Here is a 16,195-nt window from a genome sequence, read left to right on the forward strand (position 1 = left end):
TGCTATCATTTACACATTTGAATGGCCATGTAATACAAAGCAATGTGATAACATGAAATTAAAAATGACCTTATATGGGCGTGGGCATTGTTTTGACTCAGGACAGCTGTCAAATGTCAGCACTTGCCGAAGATTCAACAACAGCTACTGGCATAGGTGTCAGAACATTAAACTTAGCCATTAACTTATATTGTTCATATATTATCTATGAGTAGTGTATGTACTGAGTAGCTACATATATTACTAAGTAGCTAGTTAGCCGGTTACCTAGCTAACTCTGATTGGGAGTTCCATGAATGATCTTCAATTCATGCTACAAGGTCACAAGCCTTTAATGACAATTTTGTGACAGATAAAATCTTTTTCCACCAGCTCTATTTTAAACCATGAAGGTCTTCATACTTTGTACTTCAATACTTCATCAAGATCAGTATTAGTGCTAACACTATTAAGAGTTAACACCATTGAAATAGCTTTATTTTAGGCTATATCATGTTGAGTTTTAGTCCATGCTTGCTTTGGCAAGACACTTGTTTCTATTGATAAGTGTCATTCAAAACATTCTGTCATGTTTTATTGACTGGAATATACAGGTATGTATACAATATTGCACCTTGCATAGTTAGGCAAGAGAGGTCAATATCATGTAAAACTATAAGGGAAACTGACAAATATGTGTGGAAAATATTAGCCACATGGCTTGTCACAAAATTTTATTTTCTCATGGGTTTATTTTAAGAGATGAAAATATGGACATAAATATATAAAAGAATTAGTCCACAGAGCATTCTGATATGAATGAAAACGTTCATCACTGAGAGTGACTCATGTTTTCCTTGACTATATTAATTATTTTGAGCTTGAAATTTCACCTTTGACCTGACATTGCACAAAACATGCTCTGTGCCAAAGATGTTGTCCTTAATTCCCTTTCCCTTGTTGGAGGTTATCCAGACTGGTTTGCAATTTACCACTATATTTTACAGAATTAAGGGTCTTTCTAGATCTTGATAAATATAGAAAGTTAGAAAATTAACGATGATGACACTTGCCTGCCCTATAATGTTTCCACAAAATGTAAAAACCTCTTGAAAAAAATGGAATTGAAGTTGATATTGAAAACAAACCAAGTGGTCTACATTCCCTGGGGCTGCCTATTTTTCTGTTTAATTACTTAATCACTCAATTTGGGTTGCTTTTAAAAATGGGTGAGTCAGGTTTGTGGTGGGGGAAGGCCATAAGTGCAAACTTGTATCCATCTAAGCCAAGTTGGCACTACAGTGGCTACACTCAGTCAGCTGGGAAAGGCATGCCCAGGCTTGCCACTGCCACAACATTTAAACTAACTTCTCTCTGAGCTTGGAACACTTCCCTGGTGTACTCCATAGCCTGGGTGATCTTTCCACTGTTTACAACTGGATACAAACCTTCCTTTGACAACCTGCAGCTGCCTACAATCATTGCCCCTTCCACAAAATCTTAGAAAATCACCTGCCTAGAGCACTTACACTCTCTAATGCATGTTCTCTGTCTTCCACTATATAAGCTAAACAACCAAGTTAGACACTTCCACAAGCACTGAGTGTCCTCACTTGCCTCCTGAGTGAAAATGATGGAACAAGCAGTATTAGAGCAGTACCATTATCGAATTGCAGAAATTCAAGAAAAGAACAACGAGGGCACAAAAATGTACGGGATGAGAAACTATGCCACAGGCAAGATTTCGAGATATTTGCTATGCAAATTGCCCAGTGGTCAGTGGGGTTAATGAGAAGGATCCTACAGCAGATTAGGTGATTGTGAGAAACACAAAACAGTGTGTGTACTGAATGTGAAGAATCAATGGTGTCTCTGCTTCTTACCTCACACAACAGTCTGTGAACCTCCTGCACTGCCCAGAAAAACCACTTTGTCTGATCCTTTACACCATTTCAACTAACACCAACAACTGAGTAACCCAGGCTACATCTACTGGCAAAGTTGGCAAGCGTTATGCTCTACTCTAACCAGTTACTATTCTGGCCACTTTCTCACATGTGATACTCATTAAGCATACATAAATGTTGTATAGATAAAACTTTACAGATCTGAGTAATACTGCATAAAAATCAAACAAATGACAATGTAATATGTGTAATGATTACTCATGTTATGCTATGTTTATGGATTTTTTTCCCTTTATCCTTCAAATACCATTGGTTCAAAAGAACTGGTTGATTCATAGACATAATTTAAATTGGATTATGAGGGAAACTGGTACAGAGATATTCTTGAAGCCTAAAGATGCTCTTGCATGTTTGCCAGCAAAAGCCACCTATAGGATGCATCAGAATTCTAAATTTTTAATATTTGAAGATGATGTGAATTGCTTTTTTTTCACAGATCAAAAACGTGGTCATTTTATAGCCATAGTTGTTTACTTTTGTAACCATATATAGCAGTAAACATCATCAATCTTGGCAAGCTAAAACTAATTTTGTAGAATGTCACTCCATCTGTAAACAAGTTACCATGGCTTTTACCCTATCCTCTAATAATGAAGTGATTGTGAGCATTAGATCTTTCACTGCTATAGGTCCCATTGATCTTCTTTTCCTCTCATTCCTCAGTGGGGCCTCTCTGCTAAACTTTCCCTCTCTTTGCACCCATCCCCTTTAGCCACCTCATAATGGCCTCTTGACAGCTCCTGAAAGAATAACTGGGCTGAGGGCCAAAATTGCCCAAAAGACCTCCTGCTGTCTCACTAAAGGACATCATTTGCTTCCTCTCAGTTAGTTTGTTTTTCAGATTTCCTTCCTTGAGGTTTTATTCACCATACACTATTCCAATCTAGTCTTACTGTATGGTGAATAGGAAGATGTAGGAAAATCGATTATACTGAATAGGATCACAAAGGAAATTCTGACTAGAATTAGACCAAATTAAGATTTTGTTTTAGGATGTGGTAACAACAGATTCACACATTGTAAGAAAAGCAAAACATGCTGGAGTAGGGAATTACTACACCTACATGTAAACTACACTTACACGCAGCTAATCAGAGCAATCATTTTGTGCTTTGTGCTCTGTGATTCTGTGTTCAATAACAATATAGTAATTAGATGACTAGATATCAGTAATGATTATCCATTTAGTAGGTAAAAAAGAAATAGGTCAGGTTAAAATGACTACAGTCTTAAAGTACAGATCAGTTTTCCTTCATTGCTGGATTGTGACAAATTAGGCCTTTAAGGACTCTAAAGTAAAGCTTTCAGTAAATTAGACATTGTGTGTGTCGTATGTGTGTGTTCTACAGGTTCACCAGACGTGGAGCAAGTGTGTGAACCCAGTGTGCGTACCTGGAGTCCCCACGCTGGCCTTGACTCAAGTAGTGTGGGCTCTGCTTCATGCCCTCAACAAGGCTGCATGCTCCACCTGAACTTCACCTACCCACTTGTGCCAGATTCACTCACCGTCTGGGTCACATTCTTCTCAGCAGAAGAGAGTGACCTGTTTGCCATCCACAACATCCTACTACTGACACTGAGTGGCAACAATGTGTCTCTGGGTCCACAGAGCATCTTCTGTGACATGCCACTGACACTGAAGCTGGTTGTGGATGAGGAAGTGTATGGCGTTCAGTTCTTCACTATGGATCAGCACCTGGAGATCGACGCCACGCTGATGGCCTCCAAACCAGGGCATGTGCTCTGTCAGGCATGCCAGCCCCTGCATTATAGGCTGACACGGAGACCGCCTTTCAGTGATGCACCTCATGGGGTGGTGTTCATGGAGCCCATGAGGAGATTTATAGACAGGTATGGATCAGAGATCTGATAATTTGGAGATTTCCATTTTACTATTAATGTAATAAGATATACAAGGATATTACAAGATGATTTTTCCATGCAGCCTCAGTGGTATCCATGCTATTCATGCCACACATTCTCACTACACGTGGTATGTTGTCCTAGGTCCTCTCTGTACTGTATGTGTGGGGTCTCCCTACTTGCCCTTTTGCACCTAGGATTGGGAGGGGGTTTAAACCAGCTTAAAGAATTTCACAGCTACTCGAGTGTAACAACTACAGTCTATACAGAATGAGGAGGCAAGTTCAAAGCTTTTTTTTTCCTTCTCCTCCCCTTTTTTGAGCCATAAAATATTACAGCCCAAAAGAGCACCCATTCTTTCTTTCTGGCAGATGTGTCTCATATTAACAATACAGAAATTAAGAGTTTAGTCATTCAGGAGGCAGGCATTGTCTTGGTTGTCTTTTTGTGTGCGGTTGTGGGTCGAGTGTGTGTTGTTCTGTTTTTTTCTTCTGACACAGTGAATAATGGGCCTTTCCTGGGGCCCTGGGGTACACCTCTGTTGGCAAGCTGCCAAAGCTGTACATTAACTTCACTAAAAATCTCCTTTATTTCTGTAAACAGCAGTTGATGTGAACCTGGTGAACCTCTCTGTCCTTGTGTAAGCCAGACTATGTAAGGTCACTTATTTTGCTCATTGCCATTTGACAGATATGAGCCTTGTTGTTTGCAAACTTAGGGTATGTTTACAGTACAACGATGTATTAAAAACGGAAAAGTTTTTCCTTTGCGTTTTTGAAAACTTTCACGTACAGATGACAACATTGTCAAAACGATCCCCGTTCACAGGGATCCGCAAAAATGACTAAAAACGCTGTATTATGCATGCCAGGCCAATAGCTGGCAATGTCACTTTGTAAAGAAACACTACACGCCTGTGCACATAAGCATTCACTTCAACATGTCCGCTATATTGATCCGGGCAAGACTGCCCTATAAACAAATACAAGTAAATGGTGGGAGTTTTTCTAGATAAGAAGCACAATAACTTTTACATTTCTCAAATGATTTCACTGGTTTATGATCTATGTGGAGTACAAAAAAATCTGTCTTCAGTTACGTAGAATCTCGATAGTTAGACTTGGAAAATTATTCACTGTCATAAGGAATTGTGAAAACTCACGCTTGTACATAAAGGTTTTTTCATTGTGGAAATAGATTTTTCTATTTTCAACCCCATCATTTAGCTTTTCGTGTGCTCCAGGCCAGAATTCTGTTAACAAAGCTGGTTCATTTTTAAATACTGAAAAAAAATCAAAATAGTGCAAAGAGCGAGACACTGGCAGTCAGTCTGTTTTCTATATTTTATTAGCAATAAAAGGATACAGATATACTCCAAAACAGACAATTACAAAGATAATTTTAAGATTTGAATACCCTTCGTCAGCGTAGACATGGGTTAATAAATTGGCGTATGTAACTAATTCGTCTCTGCTGGTCTTGCTGGAGAAGAATCAATAAACTCTAAATCTTGAGCAGCACAAACACAATCTTGTAGTTTTGAACATCTTGTACATTGTTTTGAAGTACTCGTGCACATGCCTGTAGACTGATATAATACGGGGGCGCATGACATCATCATTTTCACAGATTCTCATTTTTGTATGTTTACACTGAGATGATAACAGCATCATTTTCAAAAATTTGCACTTTGAAATCCATTTCCAAAAGTTTGCGTTATCAGGCCCCAAAATGCCGTAGTCATGTAAACGAACAGCCAAACTGCATAAGAAGTTTTCCGTTTTTAGTTGAAAATGTTGTCGTGTAAACGGGCCCTTATTTAAAACATAAGGAATTTCAGTAGTGAATTAATATATCTTTATAGTATTGATTTTAGTGTGGATAGAGAAAGAATCCTCCCATATTAGCATAAACATATTTAGTTTAAAATTAACATCCGCATATGTGATGTGGATTAAAATTAACAGCATGGGTTAAAATTGTCTTGTTCAATGACCTTTATAAGTACTCAGAAGTAAATTTTGTTTTCAGTAAACCTTGTTTCTAGAACAAAATCTATGAGAAAGTGTGGTACCGGTTCTCATCTTTGTTTGCAAGTTGGATTGCTTGCATTGCCAGCTTTAATAGAGACAAAAATTTGCAAGCATGTTTAATCCCCCCTGCAGCTAGTTTATTCTGAACATCTGTGTTAAGCATGTAGCCCTGTTCCCTGAGAAGGGAATGAGACGTTGCGTGAGCTTCACGCTGTGAGAAAGCACCCTCGTGAGTGGCTGGTATCCGAAGTCTGGTAAAATCGTGCCTATTTATAGGCCTGCCATGGTCAGGTGATGTGGCATAATGCACATCATGCAACTATAAAATGGCGCCTGTAAACCACATCCACAGCTTCTCTTTGTCTGAAGCACAGATGCAATTTACAGGCATACCCCTGTATGACAAAGCTATGCAACGTCTCGTTCCTTTCTCAGGGAACAGGGTTACATGCATAATACAGACGTTCCCTTTCAAAGGGAACTCAATGTTGTGTGAGCGTCACGCTGTGGGAATGAGTATATCCACTGCATCATACTGAGGGTATGACTTCAGAGTGTCTCTGAAGCTCACTCTAAGGGCTCAAATGGGGCACCTGAAAGAACTTCCCAGACCACAGAAGGTCCCAGGAAGACCTTCGTGCGTGGTCTGCAGCTGCTTCCCAACCGTCTGACACCACACAAAAACCTCGAAGTTAGAGGAAGGTCACCCACAGAGGCTCCATCAATAGGGGCGTGGATGGCCAAAATGGCAGCCACATAGACCCTAATTGTAAAAGGAGCCAACCTTGCCAAGAAAGTTCCTGTAAGAACTCCAGGGCTGTAGCCAATGCGCAGTTTACTGGGTCTCACTAAGGTGACCCTCAGGAGCCAGACCCACAGTATCCATAGTTCCAGCAGAGGGTGATAAATCAACCCTCTGGCTTGAGACAATAGACCCCTGCGAATGGAAATCTCCCCATCTCAGAGAAACATATACAAGCTGGCCAATAAGGCCAAACTGTAATACTGAATTAATGTGTGTGGTGCAAGCCACCTCTCCGCAGCATACACATCCTGTAGGGGTACCCCTTAGATAACACCTTGGAGGACGTGACCCCCCTAGTGAAATGAAGCCCTATCCAGATGTGTAGCAAGACTGTGCGCCTCGTAAGCAATAGAAATTGCTTCCACTATACAAATAGAGATGCGCTGCTTTGACACAGCATCTCCTCTATTATCACTGCCAAGCAGACCAGCAACTGCTCCAAGTTACGCCACTGGCCAGAGCGATGGAGGTAAGTACACGGAGCCCTCACTGGACACAGTAGGTGCAATCCTCTCCATTCAGCTGTAAGGAATGGAGTAGGAGGAGAGAAAGCCTGCAACACTACTGGCTGGACAGCAGACATAGGCCCTGGCCCTGACATCTCGGTTGTCCCTTCCTGCCTTGACTTTGCCCCTGGTTTAGCCAAGGCCTCCCTATATCCTAGGCTGGATAATTCCCAGGATATAGGGAGGCCTTGGCTAAACCAGAGTTTCTCTGAAGCTGACTCTAATGGCTCAAATGGGGCACCTGAAAGAACTTCCCAGACCACAGAAGGTCCCAGGAAGACATGCGTGGTCTGCAGATGGGCCCCAGTCATCTGAAACCATGCATAAACCTCGAAGTTAGAGGAAGGTCACCCACAGAGACTCCATCAATAGGGGCATGGATGGCTGAAATGGTAACCACGTAGACCCTAATTGTAGAAGTAGCCAACGCTGCTGAGAAAGATTCCTGTAAGAACTCCAGGGCTGTAGCTATTGTGCAGTTACTGGCTCTCACTGGTGTTCCTCATACCATGATAAAAAAGTTGCCACTTGAATGCATTCAATTTCTCATGGATGGTGCTCTAGCGTTTAACATGGTCTCTACAAACTTGGTTGAGAGACCAGAATCTATGAGCTGGTGCCCATCAGGGGCAGGCTCACAGTTGCCATAGTTCTGGCCGAGGGTGATAAATCCACCTTCTGGCTTGAGACAATAGATCCCTGTGAACGGGAATCTCCCAGGAAGTGGCATCCAGCAGAGATATTATCTCCAAGAACCAAATTTGAGCAGGCTAATTCAGTGCTACTAGCAGCAGACATACATTTGCAATCAAAATTATTCAACCCCCATTGCAAATAAGGTTTATTGTCAAAATTGACTGACTTTCAGTTGTTTGCAATGAACAAATCAAACAAAAGCATTTGAAATAGTTCAACACAACAAATGCTTTCACAACGAAAGTGGTTACTTTATGACTACTCCAGTTTCAAAATTATTCAACCCCTTCATGGCAAGCATCTTTAGTACTTAGTAGGGCACCCTTTTGCAGTTATGACCTGCTGGAAACGAGATGCATAGCCAGACACCAGCTTCCTGATGATTCCATATGAGCAATGGCCTCCAGTTCAGTAACATTCTTGGGTTTGCATGTTGCAACTGCCTTCTTCAAATCCCACCAGAGATTTTCTGTAGGGTTCAAGTCAGGTGACTGTGATGGCCCTGCAGAATCTTCCAGGACTTCTTCTGCAACCAAACCTTGGTGGAATTTGAGGTATGCTTGAGATCATTGTCCTGTTGGAAGGTCCAATGACGCCAAAGCTTCAGCTTCCTCACAGATGGCATGATGTTTTCTCATAGGATTTCCTGATACTTCAATGAATTCATCTTGGCTTCCACATGCTGCAGGTTTCCAGTGCCAGATGATGCAAAGCAGCCCAAGAGCATCACTAAGCCACCACCATGCTTGACTGTGGACAGTGTGTTCTTTCTTCATTCTTCTTTCTCCAGACATACTGCTGATCCATCGTGCCAAAATGTTTTGTTCCATCACTCCGCAGAGCAGAAACCCAAAACGTCTATGGCTAATTTATATGATTTTGAGCTGACTTTTCTTGTCCTGTTGGGTAGTATTGTGTTGAACTATTTCAATCGCTTTTGTTTGATCTGTTCACTGCAAACAGCTGAAAGTCTGTAAATCTCGACAATAAACCTGATTTCCAATGGGGATTTAATTATTTTGATTGCAACTATAGCATGATCTTGGTGAACTCTCGCTAGAGTCTGTGGGAGTAGAATGATCGGGGATAAAAGGTGTACAGACGTGACCTCGGCCACATGTGTACCATGGTGTCCAGCCCTGACCCATTTTTTGGTGCGGGAGGAGTGAGGGTGAACCACAGTGGGCAGCATGTTGTCTCCTCAGAGGTAAACACTTCTTGTGGATGGAGCCTCCAATCTTTCGGCCTCAGCTCCTGCCTCAACAGGACATCTTCCCCCACACATTGCACTCATTGGCAAAACTTCCCCCCGCTAAAGAAGAATTAGTTGAAGCTGTCTCAACAGAGGTCACGAACATAATCCTCCCTGGCGGTTAATATATGAGATCACCGGTGTATTCTCTAACACATGGTGACCTCTCAACTGAGGAGAAGAATTTCAGTGCTATGAGTATGGCTCACAACTCTAAGCAATTTATATTCCACTCTAGATGAGGGCCAATCCAGAGATGTTAATGTCTTGCAATAAGAGACGCCCCTAGAGTGTGACCTGAGGCTAGAAACCGGGGACACCTTCAAGTTCCCAGAGCACATTGGCATTGCCACGTGATACTGATTACTCTCAGGGGTTTCATGCCCGACTATCAGCTTCCATCACTGAACAGTCTCATATAGGTCTGTAATAGGCCCAACAGTATGACATTGGCTGCTGCTGCCATAATCCCCAACAGTCTCTGTAGTGACTGGAGGGGTTACCCAGACCTAACTTTATTTTGCTCAATGTTGATAGGAATGCCCTACACATGTTGGGGATAGACATGATTTCACCGTATTCGAATCCTATATAACCCCTAGAAAAGTTGCTCTTGATTGGAGAAGCAACTTTCCCTGAGTTTCAACCTGAGCTCCAAGTTCCTCACATGGGTGAGAACAATATATAGATGTTGAATCTCCAACTTCATGGACCATGCTAGAATTAACCAATCGACCAGGTAGTTTAACACACAGATGCCCTGGAGGCCAGCATGGCATCCATGCACTTCATGAAGGTATGAAGGGATAAAGTAGATAATGGGAAATCCGATATTGATATGCGCTGCTAAACGTGAACCTCAGGAACTTCCTGTGACTGGGCAATGGAATATGCATCTTTTTTTAGATCTATTATCACAAACTAATCTTCAAACTGAGTTTGTGGAACGATAAGTTTGAGCATCAACATCCTGAACCTGTATGGCGAAGAGTATGGTTCAGATGATGCAGATCTAAAATTTGCTACATACCCTGTCTTTTCTGTGAACTAGGAAATAATGGCTTTCCATAACTTTTATTACATTTCCACATTTTGTTGGAGGGAAAGCATCAGATTTTTGTTTCTCTATGACAATTCGCTGAAAACTGAAAACTTGGGATGACATTGACTAGGGGGGCCCTACAGTAATAATGGGGGCTAACTGCCCTAACAAGCACTCATCCCCTGATACCTCCCTCCGCAGCTCCTCAGGACCACTTTTTTTGCTTTTTTGGTACTGATTATTATTTTTAAATCAGGCATACTAGCAGGCAGTGACTGTGGCCACCCAGTCCCCATGACCTTCTGCCAGGGGAGGCGGGCCACCACACTCTCCTTCTGTGCCTCCTTCAGAATTCAGCAGGTCTGCAACACTGCTATTGTATGCACAATAAAGACACGCTGCTGCATAGGCTTCACCAACCAGTGCAGAGGTGGTCATACATGGCCTGGATGGCAAATCCCCCGCCACAAAATTTGCTGTGGTCTATGGAGAGAGGTGGCTCGCAAACATCTCCTCTACCTTCGGTATAGCTAAATAGCTGTACTGTCTATCTAGCTAAATAGCCGTACTGTCTATCCCCCACGATGTCTGAATAATCTGACATCGCGGTGTTATAAACATGCCTCTCCCCAAAAGCATGAAGGGGAATTTTCTACAGTCTAAGGGATCGCTCTCCTTCTCACTGCCAAGAGCAGAGCTGCTTCATTGTGCCTATATATATATATATATATATATATATATATATATATATATATATATATATATATATATATATGTATAGGCAATCAAAAGAGAGTGGGAAAACACATCAGTTTCATACTGTGTGTAAAGATGATGTCTCTTGTGTGGAATGACGACAAATGTGCAGTTTGTAATCTCTGTAAGCTCTGCACCACTAAAACTTCACACCGGAATTGAGCAGCAGTGAAGCCGGAGTTTTGCTGTCGAGTCTATTTTTTTCCCCATGCTACTCGCACGCTGCTCGCGCTGAATTAAAGCGCCAGTACAGCGTTGAAAGATTTAAATGAATTTGGGTTGACAAAAAAGTATGTATTGCACAGAAAAATATATTTGTTGAGTAGTATGTTTCATATCCAGTTAATGTTAATATGAGTAAAAATTATTTTTAAAAAAAAGCTTATATTAGGCCTATATATTACCAGTTTGATGTTCGATGATGAAGTAGAAATGCTTTTGTGAATGTGAGCCTAACAGGAGGTTTTTTTTAGAATTCAGTCAATATTAATATGAATTAATAATATTCAATAAGTTAAGAAATCTTACTTTAATTTTCAGAAGTTGAGTAATGTGTTTTCTATTTATGAGCTCAGTTACTGTGAAACAACTTGTTGAAATGGAGAGAATAAAGTCTTTATTTGCATTTTTTTCAGAATTGTGGAATTAATTATTATCAATTTAAATGAAGGCATAAAAGGCAGAACTATCAGTATCTGTTATCAGTATTGGCCGAGATCGCTCTGAATAATCAGTATTGGCTGAGAAATTTAGTATTGGTGCAACTCTTTATATATATATATATATATATATATATATATATATATATATATATATATATATATATATATATATATATATATATATATATATAGTTTATTTATTTATTTATAAAATTAGCATGCTCCACTCCCATAAAAATGTTGCACTGGCTCCCCCCTCTGGCTGCACAGAGTCGCTTCTCAAGTGAGCTCCAAACCGCAAAAGTGAATGGGCAAACTGGAGGACAAAAAGAAATAGATAGAGAGCGCTTGTCTTTGATTCCCCCTCCAGATCCATACGGGACCCTCGGGATCTGAGCCGGCTGGCTGCCGCGACAGCGGCCGACCCAGAGTCCTGAGGTTCCAAAACCCATCTCGCTTCGGCTGAGAAGTGAGAAAGCTGGAAGTAAATTTGCACTGCAGTGCACTTTTTTTTCTCACTCCAATACTCTTCACACAAAAATTGTCTCTCCCCCCGTAATAACACGACAGCAGGGAGTAACCCTCTTTCTGAACTCTCTAAAGTTAATTCTGTTTGCACAGGATAGCAACCGAAGAGAAAAGAATTATCCGTATATATATATATATATATATATATATATATATATATATATATACATATATATATATATATATATATATATATATATATATATATATATATATATATAGAGGCATGATTTTACCAGACTTCAGATACCGGCCATGCCTGAGGGTGCTTCCCACAGCGTGAAACTCACGTAAAGTTGAGTTCCCTTTGAAAGGGAACGGTGTTCATTAAGATTGGATGATAATACCAGTATTTAGATTGAGAAGGCTGTACAAACATATTAAGCAAACAATTATAGGAGTCAGTACCTGTGTTCAGAACTTTTAAGATCAGCTGTCTATTGTTTGCTCCGAAGACCTGCAGATCTGGAGGGACAAAAACTGACTCTAGAAAAGGCATCTTTAACACTGAGCCAAGCTCCTGTTTGGGAAAAAGTTTCCCAGATCCCAACTTGTGGGAATCCTTTAGGTAATACCCAGCTTCTTTTTATGTATAAGAAATTTCATGTTAATACGGTTAAATAAATATCTAGTAGATCAAATAAATCACTCTTTGGTGCTTCACAGTTCTTTTTCACAATTCTCAATCTGTGAATGAATCGGTTAGCAGCTCACTGTGGAGAGTGAAGGCAGCTCCAATCAAAGCGGTATCTGGCTAAAAAGCCCTGCTGAGAGTGACTGTATTTAGTGGTTTGGTGGTAGTGGAACAATACATCAGTACAGATACTGTAAGTCGAGAGATAAACAAACACCTCAGATACACTATATAAGGAACACTATATATGTCATTGTCCAATGTACACAGGGCCAGTTCTAGACATTTGGAGGCCCTAGGCAAAATTTATGTTGGAGGCCCCCCACACCCCTCCTCCCTCCACCTTTCAGAATAAATAAAAAGCACTTGAAACAAATATGATTCCTATCCATTTTATTTATACAATATTTGTATTAATATGTGTATATTTTTACTCATATTTACATTTTAATTAAACTTTAACTAAGTTAAACTGATCGACAGAACAAGGCCCGGTTTATTTTTAGAATACACTACACTCACTCCAAAATAGATGATGATAACTCACATACCTGCATCATGAGATGCACTTTCTATTAGCCTTTTGCTTAGTAGCCCCTGAAGGATGTGTTGGTTTTGGTCATAAGTAACTGACTTAAAGTCAGTCAGCTGCAGAAAAGTTGCATTTGTGCATTTTGTTCATCATACCCTATCTCTTCATACATTCAGAGCGTGGGACCCACTTTGAAATGATAATATTAATTGGTTTCACTACAGGTGAGTGACAATTCATCTTTATCCAATGCACAAAGAGCCTAGTCCTTTGCTGCCAGTCTTGATTGGTGGATTAAGATATAGTGATGTGACGGTTATAGAGCCTCTGCCTCCAAGCCCTAGTAGGTCCTAAGCAATTGCCTACTCTGCCTATAGGTAGCGCCGGCCCTGAATGTACCATCTTGTCCAGTGTATCACCATGTCATGTAAGGAACATTTTAATAGAATATGAGCATTGTCGCATGGCAGGTTTACAGATGCAGTGCTAATTAGTAATGTAGAAAAAATATTGCTGGAAATAATAATGCACAGTCAAACAAGTCTTGCCAATTTCCAGGCTGCTTGATTTGTTGACTTTTTAAACCCCTTTAATGACTTTCTTTCAAAAAAAGCCTAGTGAATCTAGTAACTCAGCCTATGATAGCAACATTTATTAACTAGGTATGGCTCTCCAGCTCACATCAAACCTGGTAGTTATATGAGTTAAAAGAGTAAGTTTGATTGATTCACCACCAGTGTGTACAGCCTGACTGAGCTGTGTTTGCATAAGCTTACAGTATGTTCCCAACAACCAATCACTGAACACCATTATGCACTACTTTGTTCTACCTTCTTCTTGGCAAAATTTACAAGTTAGAAAAGCAATTTGGCATCTATAACAATTTCCTTCATGTCTATTTTCCAACTACTCACTAACACAGCTTCAATTTGTTTGCAGTCTTGATACAAATGATAGTATTCTGTAAATATGTAAATAGTTTGCTGTGCCATAACCAAATATTTCTTTCAATAAGAAATAACAAATAAGTCAAAAACTACTTCTTTCAATAAGTAATAAGTAATAAAACTCTTCTAGAGACATTACTTACTAATGCATGCCACCCCAAATAAATTATATTTCATCATTCTTCAATATTAGTAAGACCTCCACTGTCACACAGCTTCATTGATAGTAATGAATTAGCTGGTTAAAGTTAGGTAGTTTGCTAAAGGACAGGCTAGAGAATACAATAAACAGACAAGATAACAAAATACACAGAGAAAATAATAGCAGCGACGTCTGTGTGTGTTGTTCTCTAGCTAACTTAAGTTAACTGCCTAATGTACTGCTTTTTGCAGTACTGAGCACAGCATAGAGTACGTAACATTACACTGCAGCAATGACATTGCACAAACAGTGTAAGGGATCAGAATAGAGCTCTTACGAACAGTAGAACATACTATTTGGTAAATGTTTGTTTGCTAACTAAAAGATTGGCTCTTGTTAAAGCTGGGATAGTTTGCTTATTCAAGTCATAACACTTCTGTATTGCTGATGAGACAATATTAATGGCATCTAATAGTCATTAAATACTATATGAACATTCTATTCAGTGTATGGTATGAGGTTTTGGACACAACCTTATTCTTCCATAAGTAGCCTGCAATAATATAGTTCTTCCAGAGATAGCTTTTAACATTCAAGTTCCCTAACCTTACATGCAGTAACTTTAAATGTTGAGGAAAATCAAAGCTCAGTCTGTACAAATGTGACAGAATGTGTGGTGGCAAAGATGATATCTTGCTTTCTCTGCATGTTTAATACCATACTCAGAGCTCAGCCATGCATAATTAGGTATGATATAGTTATAAAATCATATGCATTTAAAATTCACTGTAAAAACCTCACGGGAGTGATGTAGGTAGGCAAAAAAGTCAGTATGCCACTTTTTATATTTGTTTGCTAAAAAGCAGATTTTTTTTTTGTTAAAAGACATGCTTCTCTGAAAATGGCAGTTGCATTATGATCTCATTCTTTGGGATCATTCATTGGACAAAGAACAATTTCAAGTACAGATAGATTTACATTTACATTTATGTTGTTTAGCAGATGCCCTTATCCAGAGCGACTTACAGAAGTGCTTTGTAGTCTCTATTAAAAACACATCCTGATGCTAGTTCACTTGGTCAAGGAGTAAGAGTACCATCGGTCTAAAAATCTTGTTGGGGAGGTTAGTACAGTATGAAAAGAACCTACAAGACAAGGATTTTTTTCATAATACATGAACAAAGTGCTACTTCAAGTGTTTTGCAGTGAAGTAGATATTAGTCTTCATTTGAAGACAACCATTGACTCAGCTGTTTAGACAGGCAGAGTAAGGTCATTCTACCACTGCTAGGACAGAGGTTGGCGCTGGTCCATTTTTGTCCATTTTTGAAACAAGTTGTGCATCAGCATTCTAGATTGGTTGCAGTTTAATTGTGTGCAGGAGCAGACCTGACAGGATTGAGTTGCAGTAGTCCAGTTTTGAAATGACAAGGGACTGAAGTCCTGAGTGGCCTCTGTGTCTGTACACATGGCTGGATCCTCCTGGAGTTGCAAAAGTGAAACCTGAATGACCAAGTCAGTCAATCAATGTGAGGCGAGAAGGACAGTTGCTTGTGCAGGACTACCCCAAGTTTGCATGCAGTAACAGATGGCAAGTTCTGAGAGTTCTCCAGGGAGATCACACGATCTTGACATGGATATGCATTTCCAGGGATGTATAGCAGTTCAGTCTTGCAGGAATTTACTATAGTTTCAGCTGATGAGCTGCCATTGATAATGAGATGTCTGCCAGACATGCTGCGATCATTACAGATAAATGAATGTCTGAGGGAGGAAAGGCAAGTATGAGTTGAGTATCATCAGTCTAGCAGTGGCATGTAAACTCATATTAGAATATGAGCAAACTGAGAG

The 16,195-nt window shown here is 40.1% G+C and overlaps 1 protein-coding gene across 1 annotated transcript in view; it reads left to right on the forward strand.

Moving 5' to 3' along the window:
• Window positions 1-16,195, forward strand: part of pappab (pregnancy-associated plasma protein A, pappalysin 1b) — an 89,060-nt gene that overhangs the window by 22,013 nt on the left and 50,852 nt on the right. The window contains exon 7 of the mRNA XM_017451226.3: window positions 3,296-3,797. Coding sequence (XP_017306715.1) covers window positions 3,296-3,797 — 502 coding nt within the window. The remainder of the gene's footprint in view (window positions 1-3,295; window positions 3,798-16,195) is intronic.

The sequence above is a fragment of the Ictalurus punctatus genome, chromosome 22 (assembly GCF_001660625.3).
Source record: "Ictalurus punctatus breed USDA103 chromosome 22, Coco_2.0, whole genome shotgun sequence".
NCBI lineage: Eukaryota > Metazoa > Chordata > Actinopteri > Siluriformes > Ictaluridae > Ictalurus > Ictalurus punctatus.